Raw genomic sequence first — 24,366 nt, forward strand, 5'->3', positions numbered from 1 at the left:
CAGTACTGAACAAAACCACTTCCTTTTCTCAGAGCTTTTTTTTTTTTTTTTTAAGATTTAAAAAAATTTTTAAGTGCAATCTACGCCCCCAACCACCCCAAGATCAAGAGTCACAGGTTCGATGACTGAGCCAGCCAGGGGCCCTACAGAGCTTTTGATTTAAGGTATTTTTCATCTTTAGGGAAAGAAAAGCTTGCTGCGTCTTTGATTCTTCCCACCACGGGAGAGCCACTTGTTGACCCCCCTCAGCCTTGTGCCCCGTTTTCACCCACACAAATCATACCAAGAGCTTTATAATCCTGTTTGCCCACTCTCTGAGCAATGCCTTTTTCAGGGGTTCTCTATAAACCTAGCCTGGCCGCAAATGCCGCTTTCTCCACACAGCTCCCTCCAGCCAGCATTCGCAGGATACTAGCCTGGTCCCCTCCAACCGTTGCTCAGGCTCGGCTCGAACTCCCTCCCTGGTGAACTTCAGCGCGGGCCGCGCCCACTTAGCTTCTCCCGATCCTTTAAATGAAAGTCCCTTAAAGTCCGCGACCATCTCGGCCGGTCTCCTGAGGAGATATGTGGGCAGGCCTGATGCACCGCCCCTGGTGAATGTTACAAATTCGCGGCCCAGTGGCTAAAGTGGCCTAGAAATAAAGTGAAATAAAGCGTTTTCAATAGCTTCTCACCGTCTAGTGCCTTCCCGCGAAAGGCGCAGAGAGGACGCCCGCCTCAGGGCAGTATGGGGCGAAACCCCTCCGGGCGAACGGCCTGAAGCCGGCGCTGCAATATGACGTCACAGGCCGAGCCTTGCGCCAGATTCCGGGTCTCTGGAACAACGCGCGTTGGCCCTCGTCGGGCGCCGTCCTAGGTGCTTCCGAGGGTCTGTCAGTCGATGAGTTGGGACTCGGGGGCTGTAGACACTGAGGCAAAGTGTTTGGGGAAGTAGTATGGTGATTGTCTCCAGCGGTGAAGATCGAGGCTATCTCTAGGTCAGTGTCGGTTCTGGGAGTGTTTCGCGGCCAGGGAGAGCGCGTTGGGTTTGTGGGGTTTTTTGGGGTTTTTTTGTCCCGGAGCGGGTGGGGGTAGGTGTTGGGGGGAGCGAGTGGGAATTCTCGCTAGGGGGTTGTGTTGGAGGATCACTGGGCGTTCCCTGTGGAGGGAGAGCTTGTGAGGTTCCGGGTTAGGACGAGAACTTGGGGGAGAGTGGCGATTTGGAGTGTCTGGTTAGGGGAAGCGGGAGTCGTGTCGGTGTTGGGGACAGCGTTTGGGGAGTTCTGTTGTTGATGCTTATCACATCCTTACTTTTAAAGATGGGGTTTCCGGCCTCTTGCGCCGATGTTTACTGTATACTCTTGCAGAAAATATGTTTTCATTTTTACTTCCGACCCATGTAATGACATGCTCGAACTCCTAAATAGTCCAGAAAATAACTCTTGTTAAATATTGGTGTATTTCAGTTTTAATGTTGGGATCATTGTGTAGGTACTGGTATAATTTTATACTTTTGAATCTGCTGTCCTGTCAGCTGTTTCCATATTACTAACTCTTTGGGAGTTTTCGTCTTTTTTTTTTTTTTTTTAAACTATTGCAGTTATGTTCTATCGCGTGGATGCTTTAATTTGGGTAAAACTGATGTGGGGATAGGTCCAATACTTTCAGGAACATGTGATGGATTTCCTTTAACACAAGTGTTTTGTTTCCTTGACCAGCTGTGGTGGTGAAAACATTTCCAGATGTTTTTTAGACAATCTGTTTATGTTTATTCCTAAATAGTTTATACTGTTGTCATCGTACATGGTGTGGGTTTTATTTCCCCCCCTTATGACTACTCCCACTCCCTCTTTTTTGGTTTCTTCTAATTTTATATAATGCACAAAAGCAAAAAATTAAAAGATACACTTATTTTGTCCCCTCAGTCTACTAATGTTACTGCCACTAGCTTATACATTGATTCCTTTATATTTTCTAGTTGAGTATTTTTGTTACCTGCAAGTATTTTGGCCAGGTGGCAAGTGTATGAACTGTGGAGCGAGAAGAACCTGCTTCTGCCTCTGACTTGGGTAGGTTAATGTCTGAGTCAGTTTATTTGTGAAAAAAGCTGTCATAATTCCTACTTCATAGAGTTTTTATGAAGATTAAATTAGCAAATGTTCTTCAAGTACGAAGCGTGGTGCCTGGCACTTAGTATAGTCTGAATAAATGGTAACTATAATTTATCAAGTTTTTATTCCTCTTTCTCCAAGATTCTTCCTCCCAGCTTTATTGAGATATAATTGACATATAACATTCTGTAAGTTTAAGGTGTCAGTGTGTTGATATAATACACTTATATATTGCAAAATAATTACTACCATAGGTTAGCTAACACCTGCATCGTCACATAATTACCATTTCTTTTATGTGGTGAAAACATTTAAGATCTACTCTCTTAGCAGCTTTCAGTTATATAATACAGTCTTAACAGTAATCAGCATGCTGTACAATGCAGCTCCTCAAATAACTTTAAAATTACTTTCATTTATATTTTTCTTCTCTCTCTTTATTTAATGTTTGATTTATAGATTACTAGATTTCCCAGTGTCTTATATTTCTGGAAGAAACCATACTTGTCCATAGTGATTTGTTCTTTTAATATGTGGCTGGGTTCCATTTGCTAATTTTATTTAATATTTTTGCATCTAGAAATAAAAAGATGTCTTGGATTTGCTTCAGAATAATCCAGTGGTGAAGGGAGATGAGTGGTAGTGTAGATACAAAATTAGGTTTGAGTTGATAATTTTTGAAGGCATATAATGGATATGAGGAATTTGATTATACTATCCTTTCTTTCTTTTTTTTTTTTAATGATTTTTTTTATTATATTATGTTAATCACCATACAGTACATCCCCGGATTCCGATGTATAGTTCGATGCTTCATTAGTTGCGTATAACACCCAGTGCACCATGCAATACGTGCCCTCCTTACTACCCATCACCAGTCTATCCCATTCCCCCACCCCCTCCCCTCTGAAGTCTTCAGTTTGTTTCTCATAGTCCATAGTCTCTCATGTTTCATTCCCCCTTCTGATTACCCCCCTTTTCTTTATCCCTTTCTTCCCCTACCGATCATCCTAGTTCTTATGTTCCATAGATGAGAGAAATCATATGATAATTGTCTTTCTCTGCTTGACTTATTTCACTTAGCATTATCTCCTCCAGTGCCGTCCATGTTGCAGCAAATGTTGAGAATTCGTTCTTTCTGATAGCTGAGTAATATTCCATTGTATATATGGACCACAGCTTCTTAATCCAGTCATCTGTTGAAGGGCATCTCGGCTCCTTCCATGATTTGGCTATTGTGGACAATGCAGCTATGAACATTGGGGTGCATATGGCCCTTCTCTTTACTACGTCTGTATCTTTGGGGTAAACACCCAGTAGTGCAATGGCTGGGTCATAGGGTAGTTCAATTTTTAACTTTTTAAGGGACCTCCACACTGTTTTCCAGAGTGGCTGTACCAACTTGCATTCCCACCAACAATGTAGGAGGGATCCCCTTTCTCCACATCCTCTCCAACAATTGTTGTTTCTTGCCTTGTCTATCTTTGCCATTCTAACTGGCGTAAGGTGGTATCTCAGTGTGGTTTTGATTTGAATTTCCCTGATGGCTAATGATTTTGAACATTTTTTCATGTGTCTGTTAGCCATTTGTATGTCTTCATTGGAAAAGTGTCTGTTCATATCTTCTGCCCATTTTATGATTTGTTTATTTGTTTCTCGTGTATTGAGTTTGAGAAGTTCTTTGTAGATCTTGGATACCAGTCCTTTATCTGTGGTGTCCTTTGCAAATATATTCTCCCATTCCGTGGGCTGTCTCTTAGTTTTTTTGACTGTTTCCTTGGCTGTGCAGAAGCTCTTTATCCTGATAAAGTCCCATAAGTTCATTTTATCTTTTATTTCTCTTGCCTTTGGAGATGTGTCGTGAAAAAGGTTGCTCTGGCCGATGTCATAGAAGTTGTTGCCTATGTTCTCCTCTAGAATTTTGATGGATTCCTGTCTCACATTGAGGTCTTTCATCCATTTGGAGTTTATTTTTGTGTATGGTGTGAGAGAGTGGTCAAGTTTCATTCTTTTGCATGTAGCTGTCCAATTTTCCCAGCACCATTTATTGAAGAGACTGTCTTTTTTCCACCGGATGTTTTTTCCTGCTTTATCAAAGATTAGTTGCCCAAAGAGCCGAGGGTCCATTTCTGGGTTCTCTATTCTGTTCCATTGGTCGATGTGTCTGTTTTTGTGCCAGTACCATGCTGTCTTTGTGATCACAGCTTTGTAGTACAGCTCGAAATCCGGCATTGTGATGCCCCCAGCTTTGTTTTTCCTTTTCAACAGTTCCTTGGAGATTCGGGGCCTTTTCTGGTTCCATACAAATTTAAGGACTATTTGTTCCAGTTCTTTGAAAAATGTCCTCGGTATTTTGATCGGGATAGCATTGAAAGTGTAGATTGCTCTGGGTAGTATGGACATTTTAACTATGTTAATTCTTCCAATCCATGAGCATGGAATATTTTTCCATCTTTTTATGTCTTCCTCAATATCTTTCAAAAGTGATCTATAGTTTCTAGGATATAGGTCCTTTACGTCTCTGGTTAAGTTAATTCCAAGGTAACGTATGGTTTTTGGTGTTATTGTAAATGGGATGGATTCCCTAATTTCTCTTTCTTCAGTCTCGTTATTCGTGTATAGAAATGCAACTGATTTCTGGGCATTGATTTTGTATCCTGCCACCTTACTGAATTGTTCTATAACTTCTAATAGTTTGGGAGTGGATTCCTTTGGGTTTTCCATATAGAGTATCATGTCATCTGCAAAGAGAGACAGTTTGACTTCTTCTTTGCCGATTTGGATACCTTTGATCCCTTTTTGTCTTCTGATTGCTGTTGCAAGGACTTCCTAGTACTATGTTGAATAATAGTGGCGAGAGTGGGCATCCTTGTCGTGTTCCTGATCTTAAGGGAAAGGCTTCCAGCTATCCTTTCTTTCTTTCAGAAAGTGGATGTGTGGGTAGGGGCAGAGGGAGAGAGAATCTCAAGCAGGCTCCACACCCAGCAAGGAGCCCGATGCGGGGCTCAATCCCATGACCCTGAGATCATGACCTGAGCCGAAATCAGGAGTTGGATGCTTAATCTACTGAGCCACCCAAGCACCCCTCCTCTTTCTTTGTACATAGGGTTTTACTATACTGTTTCTTCTTTGGCTTGAACTTTTTCATAATAAAATTAAAATTTTTTTGCCACTACATTTATAAGTGAAACTGATCTGTCCTTTTTTTAAAGAGTATTTTTCAAGTATAACACTAAAAATGAAAAAATAGGATATTGTAGCACTCTAGGAGCCGCATATCATCCTAATCTCCTCCCTTCTCTCCAGAGGTAATTATTATCCTAAAAATATCATATTAAATTTGCCTGGCTGTTACCTTTATACAAATGGAGGGGCGCCTGGGTGGCTCAGTCGTTAAACATCTACCTTCGGCTCAGGTCATGATCCCAGTGTTCTGGGATTGAGCCCTGCATCGGGCTCCCTGCTCAGCGGGAAGCCTGCTTCTCCCTCTCCCACCCCCCCTGCTTGTGTTCCCTCTCTTGCTGCCTCTCTGTCAAATAAATAAATAAGATCTTTAAAAAAAAGTAAATAAAGAGTATTTTTCAAGTATAACACTAAAAATGAAAAAATAGGATATTGTAGCATCTCATCCTAATCTCCTCCCTTCTCTCCAGAGGTAATTATTATCCTAGAAACATCTTATTAAATTTGCCTGGCTGTTAACTTTATACAAATGGAGGGGCGCCTGGGTGGCTTCAGTCTGTTAAGCATCCAATTCTTGATTTCAGCTTAGGTCATGATCTCAGGGTCCTGGGATCGAGCCCAATATCACTGGGCTCCCTGCTCAGCCAGGAGCCTGCTTCTCCCTCTCCCTCTGCTGCTTCTCCTGCTTGTGCTCTCTCTCTCTGTCTCTCTCTCAAATAAATAAAATATTTTAAAAAAAACTTTATACAAATGGAATCATAGGGTACATGTCCTTTTGTATCTAGCTTCTTTTGTTCAATATTTTGTTGTGAAATTCATTTAAGTTGTTGCATATAGCAGTAGTTCATTTTTTTCCATTGCTCTGTGGTATTCTTTGGTGTGATTATTTATGCATTCCGCTATTAATAGACGTTTTGCTTGTTACTGTCTTGTGTCTCTTATAAACAATGCTGATACAAACATTTTTGTACATGCCTTTTGATGCATGAAAGTTCTGTTGGGTATATACTCAGTAGAATTCCTGAAGTGTAGGGTATGCTAGATACAAGGAGAAAGGACAAATGCCCAGTCATAATGGGAGGTTCTTTGCATACCTCACTCAGTAACAGAGAGCAAGGAGACAAAAAGCTAGAAGGCTATAGTTTAACAGCGATCAGCAAAGTTTCTGTAAAGAGCAGTGAGAGAGTAAATATTTTAGGCTCTGCAGGGCAGATAGTCCTGCACCTTTTCATCTCTGCCCTAGTAAGATGAAAGTAGCCTAGAGAACACATAAATGGGTATGGCTGTGTTGCAGGAAAACATTATTTACAAAAACAGGTCACCAGCCCACTATACTGCCAACCCCTGAAGAATTAGAATAACTTGATTAACAAACTTGACCAGTGTAAAACACTCCACCCAATGATTTTTTTCAAATGCAACATGGAACAGTTATAAAAAATTTAGCATATGGTGGGCCATAAAGCCAGTCTAAACAAATTTCAAAGGATTGAAATGATACAGAATACTTTCTCCAACTACAGTGGACTTAAACTTATAAAGCAATACCAAAATGATAACTAGAAAATCTCCCATTTTTTGGTAAGCATACCATGCACGTCTAAGTAATCCATGATTCAAAAAAAATTACAGTGGAAATGTTTTGAATTGCATTTTAATAATCCTACATGTCAACTTTTGTTGAATTCAACTAAAGCAATCAGTGGAGGGAATTTAGACATGTATTAGAAATGCATGTATTAGGGGCGCCTGGGTGGCTCAGTCGTTAAGCGTCTGCCTTCGGCTCAGAGCATGATCCCAGTGTTGTGGAATCGCCCCACATCAGGCTCCTCTGCTGGGAGCCTGCTTCTTCCTCTCCCACTCCCCCTGCTTGTGTTCCCTCTCTCACTGGCTGTCTCTGTCTCTGTCAAATAAATAAATAAATAAATAAAATCTTAAAAAAAAAAAAAAAAGAAAAGAAATGCATGTATTAGAGGGGTGCCTGGGTGGCTCAGTCATTTATACACACACACACACACACACACACACACACATACACACACACATATACACACACAAACACACACACACACAATGGAATATTATTCAGCTATAAGAAAGAAGGAAACCTTGCCATTTGCAACAACATGGATGGACCTTGCATTATGTTAAGTGAAATAAATCAGAGAAAGACAAATACTGTATGATCTCACTTATATATAGGGAATCTTAAAAAATGAAACAAAATGAAAAAACCAAGTTCATAGATCTAGTGAACAGATTGGTGGTTGCTAGAGGCTGGGGTGTGGGGGTAGGTGAAATGGGTGAAAGGGGTCAAAAGACATAAACTTCCAGTTATAGAATAAATAAGTCATAGGGATGTAATGTAGAGAATGGTGACTGTAATTATGAAGACCATATTGCATATTTGAAATTTTATAATTTCAAATGTTAACTGGACTTACTGTGGTGACCATTTCATAATGTATACAGATACTGAATTGTTACATTGTACACCTGAAAGTAACATGTCAATTATACCAAAAATAGTAATAATATGGACAGATAGTATTTATATATGTAAAGGACTATTACCATTTTTCATGTGTCATTTTCATGTCAGTTTCAACCACTGACTAAACTTTTTTTGGTACAGTTGGCACACAATGTTACATTAGTTTCAGTTGTGCAACTTAGTGCTATTTGAGGAGTTTTGTACATTACTATGTTCATCATGAAACTTCTTTTTTTACTCTTGCCAAACTCAAGAGTTACTTGAGTTTGCTGGGTCTACAGTAATACTGTGCAAATGTTGTTAATTTATTTTCTTTTCTTTCATATTGATCACTGCTATTTGATTCTTCTAACGATGTGGTAAGACCAGTGATGAATGAGCATGGTGGGACTTAGTCCTTTCCATGCTTCATAGGAATGCTTCCAGCATCTCACTGGCTCTCCATTGGGCATGTAAAGTGGTGTGTTTTTTGTTTGTTTTTTGCTTTGGTTTTGTTTTTCTTTAGATGTTTTTCCTTTTTTCTTCTTATTTTTTGGAAAGAAAGACAGAGTGATTTCCAACTAACATGTCAATTACAAGTCCCAACTCCATTCCTTCCTCTTCATCCCCAGAAGTAACCTCTAGCTTGAAATTTTACATTATAATAATTTTGGGCTTTAAGTGTGTCTCTACAAACAATATATTTTCTATTTCTGTGTGCATTTAAGAAGTTTATGCAAATGGTGTTATACTTGATATATCCTTTTACAAGAGATTTATAGGATTTTATTTTGTTCTTGTTTTATCAGCAAGCTGTTTTTTTCTCCCAACACTATAGACATCAAATGTGTGGGAGTTTGTCCCCATACCAGCCAATTCTCCCAACTCCCTGGACACCAACTGGGTGTCCTAAAATTCAACTCAGTTTTGATGCTAACTACCAGGAATTCATGCAGATCCCACAGATTAAAGGCTCAGTTTTGCAAGACTGACCACATTTCAGATACCAGTCACAATTCCCAGTTTGCCACTTGTACTTCTGACCAACTGGCTATAAATCAGGGGTTTCAGGGGTTTGGTGGCTCAGTCAGTCAGGCATCTGACTCTTGATTTTGGCTCAGGTCATGATCTCAGGGTGATGAGATCGAGCCCCGCACTGGGCTCTGCAGTCAGCTGGGAGTCTGCTTGAGAATCTCTCTCTTCCTCTTCCTTTGCCCCTCCCCTGTTCTCTCTCTCTTTCAAATAAATAAATACGTCTTTTAAAAAAATAAATTCGGGGGGGCGCCTGGGTGGCACAGCGGTTAAGCGTCTGCCTTCAGCTCAGGGCGTGATCCCGGCGTTCTGGGATCGAGTCCCACATCAGGCTTCTCTGCTATGAGCCTGCTTCTTCCTCTCCCACTCCCCCTGCTTGTGTTCCCTCTCTCGCTGGCTGTCTCTATCTCTGTCAAATAAATAAATAAAATCTTTAAAAAAAAAATAAATAAATCAGGGGTTTCTACACCTCCCCCCACGTTCAGTAATTTGCTAGAACAGCTCACAGAACTCAGGAAGATACTTTACTTACTATTACCAGTTTACTATAAGAGATACAAATGAACAGCCAGAGGAAGAGGTACATAGGGTGAGGTCCAGAAGGGTCCTGAGCACAGAAGCTTCTGCCCGTATGGAGTTGGGGTACACCACCCTCTTGGCACCTCAAAGCATTCAACTCAGAAGCTCTCCAAACCGTGTAATTTAGGAGATTTTGTTGATTATATAGGCACGATTATATGGCCCACTGATGATTAAATTCAATCTCCAGCCCCTCTCCATTTCCTAGAGGTTCCAGGGGGTGAGGCTGAAAGTTCCAACCCTTAATCATGCTTTGGTCTTTCTGGGGACCACCCTCTATCCTGAAGCTGTCTGTGGACCCCCAGCCACCAATAACCTCATTGGCATAGCAAAACTACTCTTGTCACTCCAGAGATTCCAAGGATTTTAGGAGCTGTGTGCCAGAAACCTGGGGCAAACACCAAATATCTATTTCCCAGTGTACCATAATGAGTCTAAGGGAGTAGCCACTCCACTCCTAGGCTCTAATAGGCTCGTAACAAAAGGAATACCGAATTTTATGAGCTACTTTTTCAATATCAATTTAGACTTTTCTCCTCTAACCTATTAATTTATTTTACTGGCTACTCTTGGCTGCCAACCTGACATCCATGCCCCTTTTGTTAAGAAAATCGCTATTTTAGGGGCACCTGGGTGGCACAGCGGTTAAGCGTCTGCCTTCGGCTCAGGGCGTGATCCCGGCGTTGTGGGATCGCCCCACATCAGGCTCCTCCGCTATGAGCCTGCTTCTTCCTCTCCCCACTCCCCCTGCTTGTGTTCCCTCTCTCGCTGGCTGTCTCTGTCTCTGTCAAATAAATAAAATCTTTAAAAAAAAAAAAGAAAATCGCTATTTTATTTAGACAGCCATCCATCTGGGAACTTGACCTTAACCTCAGTTCAGTAGGAAATGCAGACTAGTCCTACAAAGCAGGGTAGTTCCATTGCCATTTTCAGTTTCATTGCTATGTTCCAGGCATGAACGTTTGATGCAGCTCTGATCTGTTAAGTGTGAGGGAAAGTCTGCCAAGGAGCTTCTGGGAAGTGGTTGAGTCCTTGATCTGCAATCCTAGAGATCTCAGTTGTAAACTCATTCATGTCTAACTTCTTCCTACCTCTCTCCTGCCCATATGGAGTTCTACATTTGAGTTGTATACCATTCTTTTTAGGCTGGCACTGCAGGGAGACTAGACTGAAGGGGCAAAGACTGGGACAAAGCATTGTCAGGATTAGACACGGGAGTGGTAGGTATCCTTGTTCACTGTGTTTACCAGTTGGCCAGAGAATGGGTCAGAGATGAGCTCTCTGGGTATGGAGGATTCCGGAGAGCTAGAAAGTCTTTGAGAATAATTTGCTGCCTTGCAGGGTGAAACAAAATTCAAATTGACTTCATAGTGTTGGTGTCCTCAGAGTGTGAGTTTCTAGCATGGCTCCAGGGCTTGGCCCTTGGGGAGACTGATTTCTGACCTGTGCTGCTGAGGCAAGGATGGGTCAGCCTTTGCATTCTGGCTTGTGTGGAAGGAGCTGGCTCGGTGTGCATAGCAAATATTATAAGAACTGGTTCCAGGGGTTCTGTTTTTGCAATTATGACCATATGGCCATTCCAGGTATGATGTGGTAGGGAGTAAAGTTATTTTTTTTTTAAGATTTTATTTATTTCTTAAAGAGAACACAAGTGGGGGGAAGGGGAAGAGCAGAGGGAGAAGCAGACTCCCCACTGAGCAGGGAGTCCAACAGTGCTGGGCTTGATTCCAGGACCCTGAGATCATGACCTGAGTTGAAATCAAGAGTCAGACACTTAACCGACTGAGCCACCCAGGTGCTCCAGGGAGTAAAATTATTAAAGTGCATGAGAAAGAAAAAAAATTGTATCATGAGGCTGTTGGAAAAGGAATCTATAATAATGAAGAGAGGCAGATGTGGATTCAGATTCCCACATTGCTGCTTAGGGAGGATGTTAACATGGACAGCACACTTCACCTGATCAAGCCTCAGCTTACTTATGTTTAAAATGGAGAGCATGCTTACCTTATAGTAGTATTGAGGACTAAATAAGACGATGCTCATGATTTTTACAGTCCCTTGATCTTCAGATGGGATAATTGCTCCAGTGCAATAAACAAAAATTTTAGGAATGTGTGGGCACAGGTGGTTTTAAGGCAGTTTCCAGAACCACCACTTGTGTCCATTATCTTTCCTAAAACTGAACTGTGTGAAGACTTGGCAACAGACAAAATCATGAGCTGGGTTTCTTTCCCATCTCTTTCACATCCATTCTAGTCCAACTTTGCCCCAAACGGGGGGCATTCCTCTCGCCCATCCCGTGTCTTTCTGTTGAGCATGGCCCCATGATATAAAAGCTTCCCTGGTGTTAAAGAGAGGAAATGTTGGGGCCTTTGTTAGAGTGAGTCTGCACGGCGAGAGAAAGCTGGGGTCCCAGGTACATGTCCTCTTACAGTTGAATTTGCTCTTGAATCCACAGGTTCTAGTCTACAGAACAAGACATTATCAGTACTGGAAGAAGGAGGAGGTCCCAGTCTTGGGAGGTCATCATTTCTGGCACCAGCCTGACCTGAGATATCTGACCATAACTTCCAGGCAGGCCCAGAGCAGACAGAAGACAAAGCGTATCCTGCAGTTGCTAGCCCTCTCTTTTTAGAACAGGAAAACATGACCAAGGCCCAAGTAAGGCTTATTTTACCTATTTTGTCCTTTGTTTCCCAGTGGATTTGTGGAAGCTTCTAAAACATAGTCTGATAAAATGAGACAGTGTATGTTGATAAAGATCAGGATCTGTAGGAAAATAAGTTTAGGCTATAATCTTAAAATCTGGGCAAGTTAGGAAGCAAGATATATGGGTCATAGGATTCATACAAAGCCCTTAAGGATGGAACTGAGGTAAATGACTGTGTAAGATCTTGTGGGCTGCCTTAGCTTTGAATTTGTGTCTCATTTCTTAGCAGCTGTAATAACAAGAAAAACATGAGAAGTTACATGATTTGTAGTGTCTGTGAGGAGAAAGCAAACCAGTTCTTCAGGGAAAGTAATTTCATTGCTCTTAGTGTTTAAGAAATTTCTTTTCCTAGCTCTTCACAGAGATTTTGTGGTTAGACAGTGTCCTCAATATTAGTCATGTAATAAAGGCCTAGGATGTTTCCTTTGGCTTCTTCTCATTGTGTTCCTCACAGTAAGCTAAGGGGATAATGCCAAAGCAGAACGTGATTGGACAAAATTCTTCAAAAGCAGTGCACCTGGACGATAGAAGTTTCTGGCAGTCCCCACTTTACTTAGGAATAAAGCCTAAATTATTTAATAGAATGAATGTGCTAAGCATCTTGACCTTTGAGTGGTCCTCCATGAAGAAGAATTCTGTCATATGGCAGAAGACACCTGAAAGTTCCACTCTTTGATAACAGCTTGGAGGACAGATAGTGGCAGTGCTCCCTTTATACCACAGGTTCAGAGAATGAAGGCAGTCAATTATTCTTGGTCTGGCATTGGTATTTTTAATTACTTAAATGATGCGTGGTTACATTTGCATGTAAAAGATTCAAACAAAAAGAAGTATTTACACCAAAAGAGAATATCTATCCCCTTTCAACTCTTCCTGCCCAACCCAAGAGGTAATAGATGTTAGTAGTTTGGGTCTCCAGTCAATCTCTTTGTGTAATTGACAAGCGGTAGAAAATATTTATACACATTTTTATATGCATAAATATATGTACTTATACATATATAATTGTATATATTAGTAAGATTTTTTTCACATGTCTGGGATCATATTATATATACAACTTGGGGACTTCACTTTTTTTTTATTTAAGAGAGTGCCTTGAAGATCATTGGCATCAATAGGTTTACATCTACCAAATTGTTTTTTTTTTTTAATTTTTTTTATTTTTAAGTAATCTCTATACATAACGTGGGGCTTGAACTTATAACCGTGAGATCAAGAGTCGCGTGCTCTACCGACTGAGCCAGCCAGGTGCCCCACTACCAAATTGATTTTAATGTTCGCGTAGTATATTATAGCATGGAGGTACTGCATATATCCTCAACTGCTTTTTTTTTTTTTTAAGGTTTTCCATTTTATTTTTTAGGGAGAGAGATCACACGTGCACTCATGTACTCAAGGGGTGGGGAGGGGCAGAGGGAGAGGAAGAGAGAATCTTAAGCAGACTCCATGTCCAGTGCGGAGCCTGGCACAGGGCTCAATCTCACGACCCTGAGATCATGACCTGAGCTGAAATCAAGAGTCAGACTTAACCAGCTGAGTCACCTGGGCACCCCCTCGTCTGCTTTTGATGGACATGTAGATATGGATAGTTTTTTGCTGTTATAAACAAATAATGAACATTCTTCCTCCACATTGTTTTATCTTTGCAAATATTTTTTTTCAGATATTATCTTAGTACTCTTTTAGGCTAAGAAAACCAATCAATAGAATTCCATGGTGGTGGCATCTGAATGTTTGTGTCCCCACAAAATTCATATGTTGGAATCTTAACCCTCAAAGATGATGTGTTAGGAGGTAGGGCCTTTGGACCAGGAAGGAGGCCCTCACCAGAATGCGACCATGCTGGCTCCTTGATCTGGGACTTCCCAGCTTCCACAACTGTGAGAAATAAATTTCTGTTTTTGTAGGCTACGCAGTGTCTGGTATTTTGTTATAGGAACCCGAGTGGACTAAGACACATGGTCCTATGGTATGTGAAATACTCAGAGTGTGCATAACTTATCATGAGAAAATGATGAGAACGTGTTCCTGTCCCTCTTTTCTGCATCAGCTGTTCCGCCTTAGACTGCATTGGCATTTGTTGTTACAGGCATCATTGTCATTTGAGGACGTGGCTGTGGGCTTCTCCTGGGAGGAGTGGCAGTTACTGGCTCCGTCTCAGAAGGATCTATACCGAGATGTGATGTTGGAGAACTATAGGAATCTGGTGTCAGTGGGTGAGGACAGCATCACAATCCATGGCCTTTTCTTTCTCACTCACTAAAATCGGTATTGTCCCTGAAATATCTCCTGGTTTAGACTAACACATTGCGGGGAATAGACTTTTATTCTCTTCTTTGGCACTAGAGTGTATATGCTCTCCCTTCCCCAGGAAAAGGCTTTTGCTTTACTGAAGTACAAATGATGTACAGACTTTCTCAGTTTTCATAGATTCCCCAAGCTTAAATACTTGGTGCCAAGTTTTCAATGATTTCCCGTTTTACAGGTTATCAGGCTAGCAAACTAGATTCACTCTTCCAGTCGGAGCAAGGAGGACCACCATGGACGGTAGAGGGAGCAGCTCAGAGTCACACCTGTCCAGGTGAGTGAGTGAAAACCAAGAAGACGGGGAGAAAGGACACTAAAATTCCAGTCGGTCAGTGAAAGGTTAACACTTTGGAAGTGTTGTGTGGAGAACTTTTCTTATACCAGTTGGTGACACAGAAATCTGAGCAACTCCTTCCTGTATCTCTCTTCTTTATTAGGGCTGTTGTTTGCCTGCTATTAAAGGATGAGGTCTTCCTTTTTTTCTCATTTCTAGATCTGATTACAGTCTTGGCTCATCTAGGATCCAGATTTCTTACCTGGTTCCCTCCTGCCCCGCTTGTGCACGTCTTCTCCCTTTCCTTTTCTGCAGTGTTCCCACCTCCTGTTCCCCATTGACTTGTTCCCGTACAGATGGCTTTGCACTTGGCACAGTTCTCGTCTTCTGCACATCCTTGCCCCTTTCAAAAGGGCTGAAATCCCTCCCTGACAGCCCGCCTCACCTGAGGTCATCTGAAAACTACACGTACCTTGTCTCTGAGGGCACCTCTATCTACTTATTCAGCCTCTGCTTCCTCAACTTCCAGGTTCTGGGTTTTTTGGTGTTTTTTTTTTTTTTAATCTTCTGCTTGATTCTCATATTAAAAGTTTCATTCTCAAGGCCTAAGCTCTCTTTTCTCTGCAGGAGAGTCCCAAATTGACCTCTTCTACTAATGTCTAATCTGCAGTGTAATCCCGTGTATGTTGCCAGCCGCCAGGGCAGCTGCCCTTTGATGTCCTTCTTCCTGTCTGCAAAAGCAGAGTCCCCTTTCTCCCAGATTATGTCTTCACCATAATAGAATGTATTCATATATATTTGAGGAGTTAAGCTCTCTGTACTCTGACAGTTATTCCCAAGTTGACATCTCCCCTTCTGTAGTCTGATTGGACCTCTAAGTCTGTATTTTGCCAGCACTGAGGATAATTATCCTGTGAGGTCCTCTTGCCTTCAGCTTTGGTGTTGGAACCTGAGATCATTTGTCCTTCTGGTGAATCCTTTTACTCCTAGTGCATTTTACTTAGGTCTGCTGTGCTGCTTTATGAGTTAGGTGCTTGGTCACCTGTGAGTTACCTTGAATTTTCTGTATTATTTCTGACAGTCTCTGCTATTTCTATTAGATCTTACTGTTTGGGGAAAGCCTTTGGAAATTGCACACTCTCAATTCCCACCTCAGAGTAGGCTGCGATCATTTAGTCTTGCATTGTACCAGTTCCTACACACATTGGCTGCTCTCAGTTGTTCAGTTAGTCCCTTTTAATGGTATGGGTGCATTTCTCTGTGGGCAGGGGGCATTAAAGCAGTGGAACTTGATGAGAAAACAGGAGGAGTGAGAACTGGTTAAAAAAAACAAGAGGTCCACATATATTTAGAAGTTGAGAAGATAAGAACCCAGCTGGGTAGAGTGAGAAGTATTGGGGCTACAGTAGGAGGAGGGTCAGAAAATGCCCCAGAAACAAGTGAGAAACTTATTCCAAAGAGGAGGAAGTGATATATTTTATTGAATGCCACAGGCCATATAATGTCCAATAAGCTGAGGACTGGCATCTGGGCATTTGATTGTGTTGAGTTTTTACGGCCTTCTTTCACCTTGAGCTCCTTTTTATCTCCACAAGTTCCAGCACACACTTGGAACTCCCTCTTTTCTAATTTCTCTGTACTTTGTGTCTCAGTCATGATCACATGTTTTATTGTATTGGGTTACTGGTCGGTATGAGGCTTCTTTTTCCACGTAGAGAAAAGGTCTCTATCTTACTCTTTCTTACCGCGTGTAGACTACATAATCATTCACTGACAGCATCACTTGCATCTGCTCATCATATCTCAAAAGTAGGTCTTATTGGTTTCTTATTTTTTTTTTTAATTTTGTTTTTAAATTAGGGATGTGTTTTAACTACGTGGGAACTTTTTCAAACCACAGGGTTTGTCTCTTGAGATTTGGTTTCTAATCTACTAGATACAGGGAGTGCCCTGAGCATATGAGGTTGGAAAAACTTAACCAGGCTAGCTGTGCTTTGATCCCTGTGGTTGGAGAACTGCTACCGTACTGCACCCTGAAAGATCTGGATCTGCCGAAGGACAGAGATACCTTGCAAGTGTCAAAGTCCCAGTTGCAAAGTGTTGACATAAGTGCCTAAAAATCTAAAATTTTTAGCATTTGATTATGAGGCATAGACAGGGACCGTTTTTGCAAGATCAGAGAAAAAATGAGCTTTGGTAAAGTGTTACATAAAGAATTAAAGTACTCTTTGGAAGAATGATAAAATAATTTCTGCAAGAAAGATAGCTAAGTTTCAAGTCAAAATGATGTGGGTCAGTAAAAAGATTTTAGAGGCGAAGATGAGGAAAGCAGTGTGGGACATTCTTAATAGATTGGCCTGTAGGAGACCGTGTGAAAGGAAATGGCTGATTACTGTGAACTTTATGTTAATAATTGGCTTAGAAAGTGTGAATTTGGTTCTGTTTTAACTTTTTGTGCTATTTGTCTTGCTTGATAACTTGCTTGAGTCTTGCTTGATAGCTGGGGAGTAGCATTGAAACATAGGAAGTTACAGCTGGGAGTTCTAGGATAAATGGAAATAAGGCAGGTCGATGTTTTGTTCCTAGATGGGAAATCAATCTCTTAACTGATGGGTGACAGATGATGTAGGAACAGAGATTAAGGAAGAATGTGGCATTAGTTGAAAGAAGAAAATTTGGAAATGAGTAAATCAAGTAGACTATAATGGCAAATATGTATATGCAGTATATGGATACAGATGGCTTTTATCTGTGCTGTCCATTGTGTTGGCCACTGGCCACATGTGGCTACTTGAATTTAACTAACATTAAGTAAAATTACAAATTCAGTTCCACTGTCACCCACATTCAGGTGCTCACTAGCCATACATGGCTAGTGAGTACCATATTAGAAAACACAGATATAGAACATTCCCATTGTTGCAGAAAATTTTATTGAACAGCATAGTACACAGTGATAGTATGATTAAACTGATTGGAGAAGGTGATGTTTCCGCCAGTCAGTACAACTCTACTCTTCTCTGGGACAAGGGCAGATGGCCCAAGGACCTATTTTTATTATTATTATTAGAGAGAGAATGTGCACACGTATGAGCAGGGTGGGGGACAGAGAGAGAGAGAGAGAGAGAGAATCTTAAGCAGACTCCACACTCAGCACAGAGCCGGATGTGGGGCTTGATCTCATGACCCTGAGATCATAACCTGGGCTGAAATCAAGAGTTGGACGCTTAACTGAGCCACTCGGGTGCCCCTAAGGACTTATTTTTAAATTCCATGGGGGTGCCTGGGTGGCTCAGTCGTTGAGCATCTGCCTTCAGCTCAGGTCATGATCCCAGGGCCCTGGGATCGAGCCCCACATCAGGCTCCCTGCTTAGTGGGAAGCCTGCTTCTCCCCCTCACACTCCCCCTGCTTGTGTTCCCTTTCCTGCTGTCTCTCTCTGTGTCAAATAAATAAAATCTTTTTTAAAAAATTCTAGATGGACATCTGTGTGTCTGGATATATTGGACTGGGTGAGGCTGTATCATTTTTACATAGAAAATTGAAGTGTTGACTACAGTATTACTCTAAGTAGGTGATCAGTGTTTTATATAAGTTCAGTTTTGGTGTACAGGTGGAATGAAAGGGGAAAGGTTTAGTAATGAGGCAGTTGTTGAATATTTTACCTCAGTAATCTTGGGATGAGAAGCTGTAGGTCCTACATTCTGGTTTTCCAATTCCAGCCCTTTGTTATGAAAACCCACACTGTTTATATGTTTGATCAGCATTTGTTTGATGTCTCTGGTTGTGATTTTCATATTCTCTTTGCCTGTCCGTCTCCCAAAACTCTTAAGACTTGGAATCCATGAACTTCTTGACCTGGGCCTTCCTCTTTCTCTGTCCATTCTTCCTACATTATCTTATCTGGTTCTGTGTAGTCAAAATATTTGAGTACTGTTTATATACTCATGACTTAAAATTGTTATCTGAAGGGGCATCTGAAGGATTGAGTTGATTAAGCATCTGACTCTTTATCTCAGCTCAGGTCTTGATCTTAGGGTTGTGAATTCAAGGCCTTCATTGGGCTTCAGGCCCACTTAAAAAAAAAATTATCTGAAGTCTAGAATTTTCTCCACACTCATAGATCTAACCGGATACTTCATATTTGTTCTTGAATGTATATATTATCTCAAACCTGATGTGTCCCTCAAAATGGAGCACTTGATTCCCCACAAATGCCAAGCCTCTCTCCCTAATTGTCCTCATCTTATCAAATGGCACCAGGAGCTACACAGATGCGTAAGCCGCATATCGAAAACCTATCCTTGATTCCCTTTTCTTCCTCTAGCATTCGTTCTTACAGTGAGCCTTATCTTTTCCTCCTGTCATTGTCTTCCTTTCTCTGTACTGTGTCCTTGTTCTTGTACATTTCTCTATCTGCATGGTGGTCAGTCACTCTGATGCTGCTCTTACCTCTTGCCTGAACTCTGCTGTAGCCTCTTGTGTATTCTCTCAACAACTTCATCTCTCCAGTTCATTCTTCATACAGCAGTTGTGTGATTATTGGTATTTTGGGAGATGCTAATTCAGAATGGGTTGTATTCCTTCCAGAAAATGTTCAGTGGCTTATGGCCATTGCTCTTAGCATAAAACCTAATTTCTAACAGAGTCTTCCTACGTCATCTGTATGGTCTCAGTTTTTCCTCCCTTTTCATACGTATCTATTTCCACTTCACTCAAGCTCAGGATAGTCCAGGTACACCAGCCTCTCTTATGTTTCTTGGTCATGTCTGTTTTTCTGCCTCTGGGTTTTTGCATTGGCTGTTCCTTCTTGCAGATTTCTTCATCAAGTTATCTACATAACATTGCTCATTCTTATCCTATGATGTCACCTTAACTTTCCTTGTCTCGTGGATGACTATTTTATCTAAGATTAATCTGCCACTACTCTGTCATCTCCTTCATACATACCATTTTGCACAATCTGTAACTTTTTTATTTCTTTGGTTACTTGTCGATCCTTTTCAACCCACCATCTTGCTCTCTCTCTTGTTACTAGAATGATAGCTCTATGGAGACAGATTATATAAGTTACCTTAGTGTGACTGATATATTCTAATTCTAATATTCTAATATATCATTCTGATGTTCAAGTATTATATTGTAGTTTATTCCTGAAAACAGGCACATTCAATATTTGTTGGATGAATGGATCCATCCCCTCTGTCTTCTTTTGTTCTATTCCAGTCACAGTGTGGTTCTATTTTTACTTCTGTCTCCATTTTGCAAGGTCATATTTGGAAAGAATCCCAAGGTATACTTTTCATTGTAGGCTGCCCATTGTTGTTTCTTTCTTTCTTTTTTTTTTTTTTTAAAGATTTTATTTATTTATTTATTTGACAGAGAGAGAGACAGCCAGCGAGAGAGGGAACACAGGCAGGGGGAGTGGGAGAGGGAAGCAGGCTCCCAGTGGAGGAGTCCGATGGTGGGGCTTGATCCCAGGACTCCGGGATCACGCCCTGAGCTGAAGGCAGACGCTTAACAACTGAGCCACCCAGGCGCCCCCTCCATTGTTGTTTCTAAAGTAGCTGCTCTTCCTTTGCTGTTTTATAATATTGTCTTTTTTCACAGAGCATAGGGTATATTTCTCTTAGACAGGGATCTTATAAAGAGCTAGCCCAAACCATGACATTTTTTTTTTTTTACATTTTTCCCCCTAAAATTATCATGGATGTTTTCATTGTTCTTTTTCCTAGAAGAAATATGGGAGATTGACCATATGCAGTGGCACCCAGAAAACCAAAACGAGAGTAAAAGTTTGGAACTATATCAGCAAAGTTATGCACTTGGAAATAATTTCGATTTATGCAAAAGTCTTGTTCCTTTAACACAAAGACACAATAAGTTTGGCTCACACTGTAAAAGCTTGAAATCACATTTAGGTTTTTTTATCCAGAATAGAAGATATGCAGGAGAGGATTCTGATGAGTTTAGTGGATGTGGGAAATCATCAGTCTGCACTCAGCAGGATACAACTCTTACTGGAATTAAATGCCATGGATGCATTAAACCCAGTGGCGCTAAATCACAGCTCAATGAACATCAAAAAACATATACAGAAGAGAAACCACATGAATGCAGTGAGTGCGGAAAAGCCTTCTCCAGGAAGGCACAGCTCATTAGGCATCAGAGAACTGAAAGAGGAGAGAAGCCGCACGGATGTAATGAATGTGGGAAAACATTCATGAGGAAGATTCAGCTCACTGAACACCAGAGAACTCATACTGGAGAGAAACCCCATGAATGTAATGAATGTGGAAAAGCCTTCTCCAGAAAGTCACAGCTTATGGTACATCAGAGAACTCATACAGGAGAGAAACCCTACGGATGCAGTGAATGTGGCAAAGCCTTCAGCCGAAAGTGCCGGCTCAATAGACATCAGCGATCTCACACTGGAGAGAAACTTTATGGATGCAGTGTATGTAGGAAAGCCTTCTCCCAGAAGGCATACCTCATTGCACATCAGAGACTTCACACAGGAGAGAAGCCGTATAAATGCAGTGAATGTGGAAGAACTTTCTTTTTTAAGTCGGACCTGACCAAGCATCAGAGAATTCATACGGGAGAGAAACCTTACGAATGCAGTGAGTGCGAAAAAGCCTTCAGGAGCAAGTCAAAACTCATTCAGCATCAGCGAACTCATACTGGAGAGAGACCATATGCATGCAGTGAATGTGGCAAAGCCTTTGCCCACATGTCAGTCCTCATTAAACATAAGAAAACTCATACAAGAGAGAAAGCTATAAATTCACTGAAGGTGGAGAAACCTTCCCCAGGGAGTCATGGCTCTTTATACATGAGTGATCTTGCACAGGAGCAAAGCGAGATGAACACAGTGCCTGTGGAAATACCTTCTTTGGGAACTCAGCCCTTGTTAAACCTCAGTGAGTTCCTCGGGGGTAGAAATGTAGTGTTTGTGGAACAGCCTTTTCTAAGAAGTCAGGCCTCAGTAGATAATCGGGAATTTGCACAGGGAATAAGTCTTGCAAATTCAGTGAATCTGACAACACCTTCTGTAATAAATTATGTCTTATATGTTACAGACATTGTGTAGGAAACAAAATCTCTGGTACCAGAATGTATCTGATACCAGAAAAGCCTTTAGCAAGAATCCTCCAAACATTATATGTCAGTTCCTTTTGGACAGAAATGCTATGGATGCAGTGGTGGTGGAGGATAAGTCTGAAAATTCAGACTTATTAAATATCTATGAAATCTCACTGAGCAGAGATGCAGCTATTGTGGGGAAGCCTTTTCCTGGAGGTGATATCTCCATTGGAATCAAAGAATTCCCACAGGACCAGAACATTAGGAAAGAATGTGATGATGTTTTCAATGGTAAGTTCTACCTCATCACATCAGAGAAGTGTAGAAAAACACCTCTAGACACCACATATGGACAACATTTTCAGTAAAATGTGGAAGAACTCCTAGGAAGGAGAAACCCCTGAAAACAATAAAAGATGTAAATTCTGAGATGGGAATTCTATTGCCAGACTAACTAATGTGTCACAATTTTATACCTTGGGAATCTGGGAAAGACTTCTCTAATAAATGAAATCTTGGACACTACGAATTGCATTATGCAGCAAAAATCTATGAATATGGTGAATATGGAGACAACTTTATTAGTCTCTTATGGCTGCTATGACAAATTACCATAAATTCGGTGGCTTAAAACTACACAATATTATCATATAGCTCTGGAGGTCTGAAGTCTAAAATGGGTCTCGCTGGACAAGGGGTTGACAGGGAGAACCCATTTTTCTTTGCCCTTCCAGCTGGAAGCTGCCCAGATTTGTGGTTTGCAGACCCCTCCACCTTCAAAGCCAGCAATGTCCGGTCAACTCTTCCATCACTCTGACACTGACTCCTGCTTCCCTCTCCTACATTTAAGGACCTGTGTGACTACATTGGGCCCACCCAGATAATCTAGGATAACCTCCCTATCTTAAATTCAGCAGTTAGCAGTCTTAACTCCACCTACTACCTTGATTCCCCCTTGCCTTATACTGTGACATATTCACAGGTCCTGGAGATTAGGATGTGGACATCTTTGGGGGGCTATTATTCTGCCTCCTTCAGACCACCTCTGGCACCCAATTATTTGTGTCCATACCATGAGAAAAATACATTCACTGTCTCTCAGCACCTCCAAATGTCTCAACCTATTACAGCACCTACTCAAAGTCTAACATTTCATCTAAATCTTATCAGCTCACAAGCTCTAAATCAAGTATTGGGTGAGGCTCTGGTTATGATTTGTCCTGAGGTGCAGTTCCTCTCTGTGAGCCTATGAAACTCTAGAAACAGTTCATATGGCCCTAAAATAGCTAATTTCGTCTTTTACTTTAAATGCCTTTTGCCATGTAATGTAACATATTTACAGGTTCTGGGGTTTAGGGCATGAACATCTTTGGAGGGCCATTCTGTCTACCACAAAAACATTAGATTTCAGAGAATTCATACTACAGTAAATTCCTACCTAACCATTAAATAAATCTAGAGAAACGTGTTCACAGAGTAGTAATTATTTTTGATCATTATGGTCCAAGTACAGTAACTTTTTTCTACAATCAGGGACTCTTAACGCCTGTGTCATGAGTTGTGACCAGCAGGGAATACTATTGAAATATGTAAATCAAATGATGAGCACTGGAAAAGAACTCATAGATGCCCTAAAGGAACATGAGATTTATGTGCTGCAAATGCATTTATTCTGAAATTGTATGAATTACCATATCCTGAGTATAGAACGCATATTCCATAATGCACTCAAGTAACAGAACTCTTCACAGCCAATTCCAACAACCTTTTTTCTTTAAATGTTCAGTGTATATACTCTCATTAAATAACAACAACAACAAAAACCAGACAAGATATATGAATGGCCCGTTTTCAGACATTGGGTAATAGTGAGATCAGCACAGCTAACTCGAGAGAAAGGAAACAAAGGAAGGGAGCCTTATGACTACCTCCAACTTACAGCCTGGAGAGAGTTCCCATTCTGTAGCATAGGGAGAGGGAATCTAATCAGATCCTGGCAGTGTCTCCGAATTGAAGCAGAGTTTAGGGTTTGGAGAATTCAAGGTGGCTCAAATTTATGGGGCAGGTTAGGAGTGCATTCCTCCTACATGATTTGAAGTTGTGATCAGCACATATGTGTGAGGAAGCTCCCTGGCCTGGAGAAAGAACCACTGGAAAGGAACAGGCAGAACTATCCTTGGAACTTGCACAGGTTGGGAGTAAGTTGTTTACACCAGTTGGAATAGAAACCCCTTCCAAGATTTGGAAAATCACAGTGGAGCTTCAGAAAAATAGTGCCTCAGTAGGTCACTCAAATTGGCTCTAGAGTAATGGCTGCTCGGAACCCTCCTGACAAAGCATAAATGCAAGCTACTACAAAACCAAACTGTTTCCAAGTAGTTTAACTGCTTCCCAGACCTAAGCCCAGTAGTATTTAAAGAACAGAAAGCAATCCATCAACAAAGAAAATCAATGTCAAAATCACAATGTCTGGCATCTCATCAAAACCTACCCAGGTGTGCAAAAAAGACAGGAAATTAGGACCTATAAACATGAAGAAAAGTCAATAGAAACCCAGAATTAATATGGGCGACAGAATTAACAGAAAACCATGTTCAAAACAGCTATTCTAAATATTCTGTATGTTTAAGA

General features: G+C 41.1%; 1 protein-coding gene across 2 annotated transcripts; it reads left to right on the forward strand.

The window, feature by feature from the left end:
- Positions 1-779: 779 nt before the first annotated feature.
- ZNF577 (zinc finger protein 577) lies at positions 780-24,339 on the forward strand. 2 transcript variants are annotated; one of them, XM_011235654.3, is made up of 6 exons: positions 782-977; positions 1,958-2,048; positions 11,816-12,018; positions 14,160-14,286; positions 14,556-14,651; positions 20,385-23,206. In XM_011235654.3, the coding sequence occupies exons 3-6, from the start codon at positions 12,004-12,006 to the stop codon at positions 21,740-21,742; spliced, it is 1,596 nt and encodes a 531-aa protein (XP_011233956.1). In that variant the 5' UTR covers positions 782-977; positions 1,958-2,048; positions 11,816-12,003; the 3' UTR covers positions 21,743-23,206. The 2 variants fall into 2 exon arrangements, with proteins under 2 accessions (XP_034495022.1, XP_011233956.1); XM_034639131.1 differs by lacking the exons at positions 11,816-12,018; positions 14,160-14,286 and having other exon boundaries at positions 780-977; positions 20,385-24,339.
- The last annotated feature ends 27 nt before the right edge of the window (positions 24,340-24,366 follow it).

Source organism: Ailuropoda melanoleuca, chromosome 12 (genome assembly GCF_002007445.2).
Source record: "Ailuropoda melanoleuca isolate Jingjing chromosome 12, ASM200744v2, whole genome shotgun sequence".
Taxonomy (NCBI): Eukaryota; Metazoa; Chordata; class Mammalia; order Carnivora; family Ursidae; genus Ailuropoda; species Ailuropoda melanoleuca.

Excerpts from the sequence above, each read along its gene's own strand:
- ZNF577 (XM_011235654.3), top strand. Across the intron at positions 14,287-14,555 it reads TAGGAATCTGGTGTCAGTGG|GTTATCAGGCTAGCAAACTA; the intron begins GTGAGGACAGCA and ends CCCGTTTTACAG. Across the intron at positions 14,652-20,384 it reads TCAGAGTCACACCTGTCCAG|AAGAAATATGGGAGATTGAC; the intron begins GTGAGTGAGTGA and ends TCTTTTTCCTAG.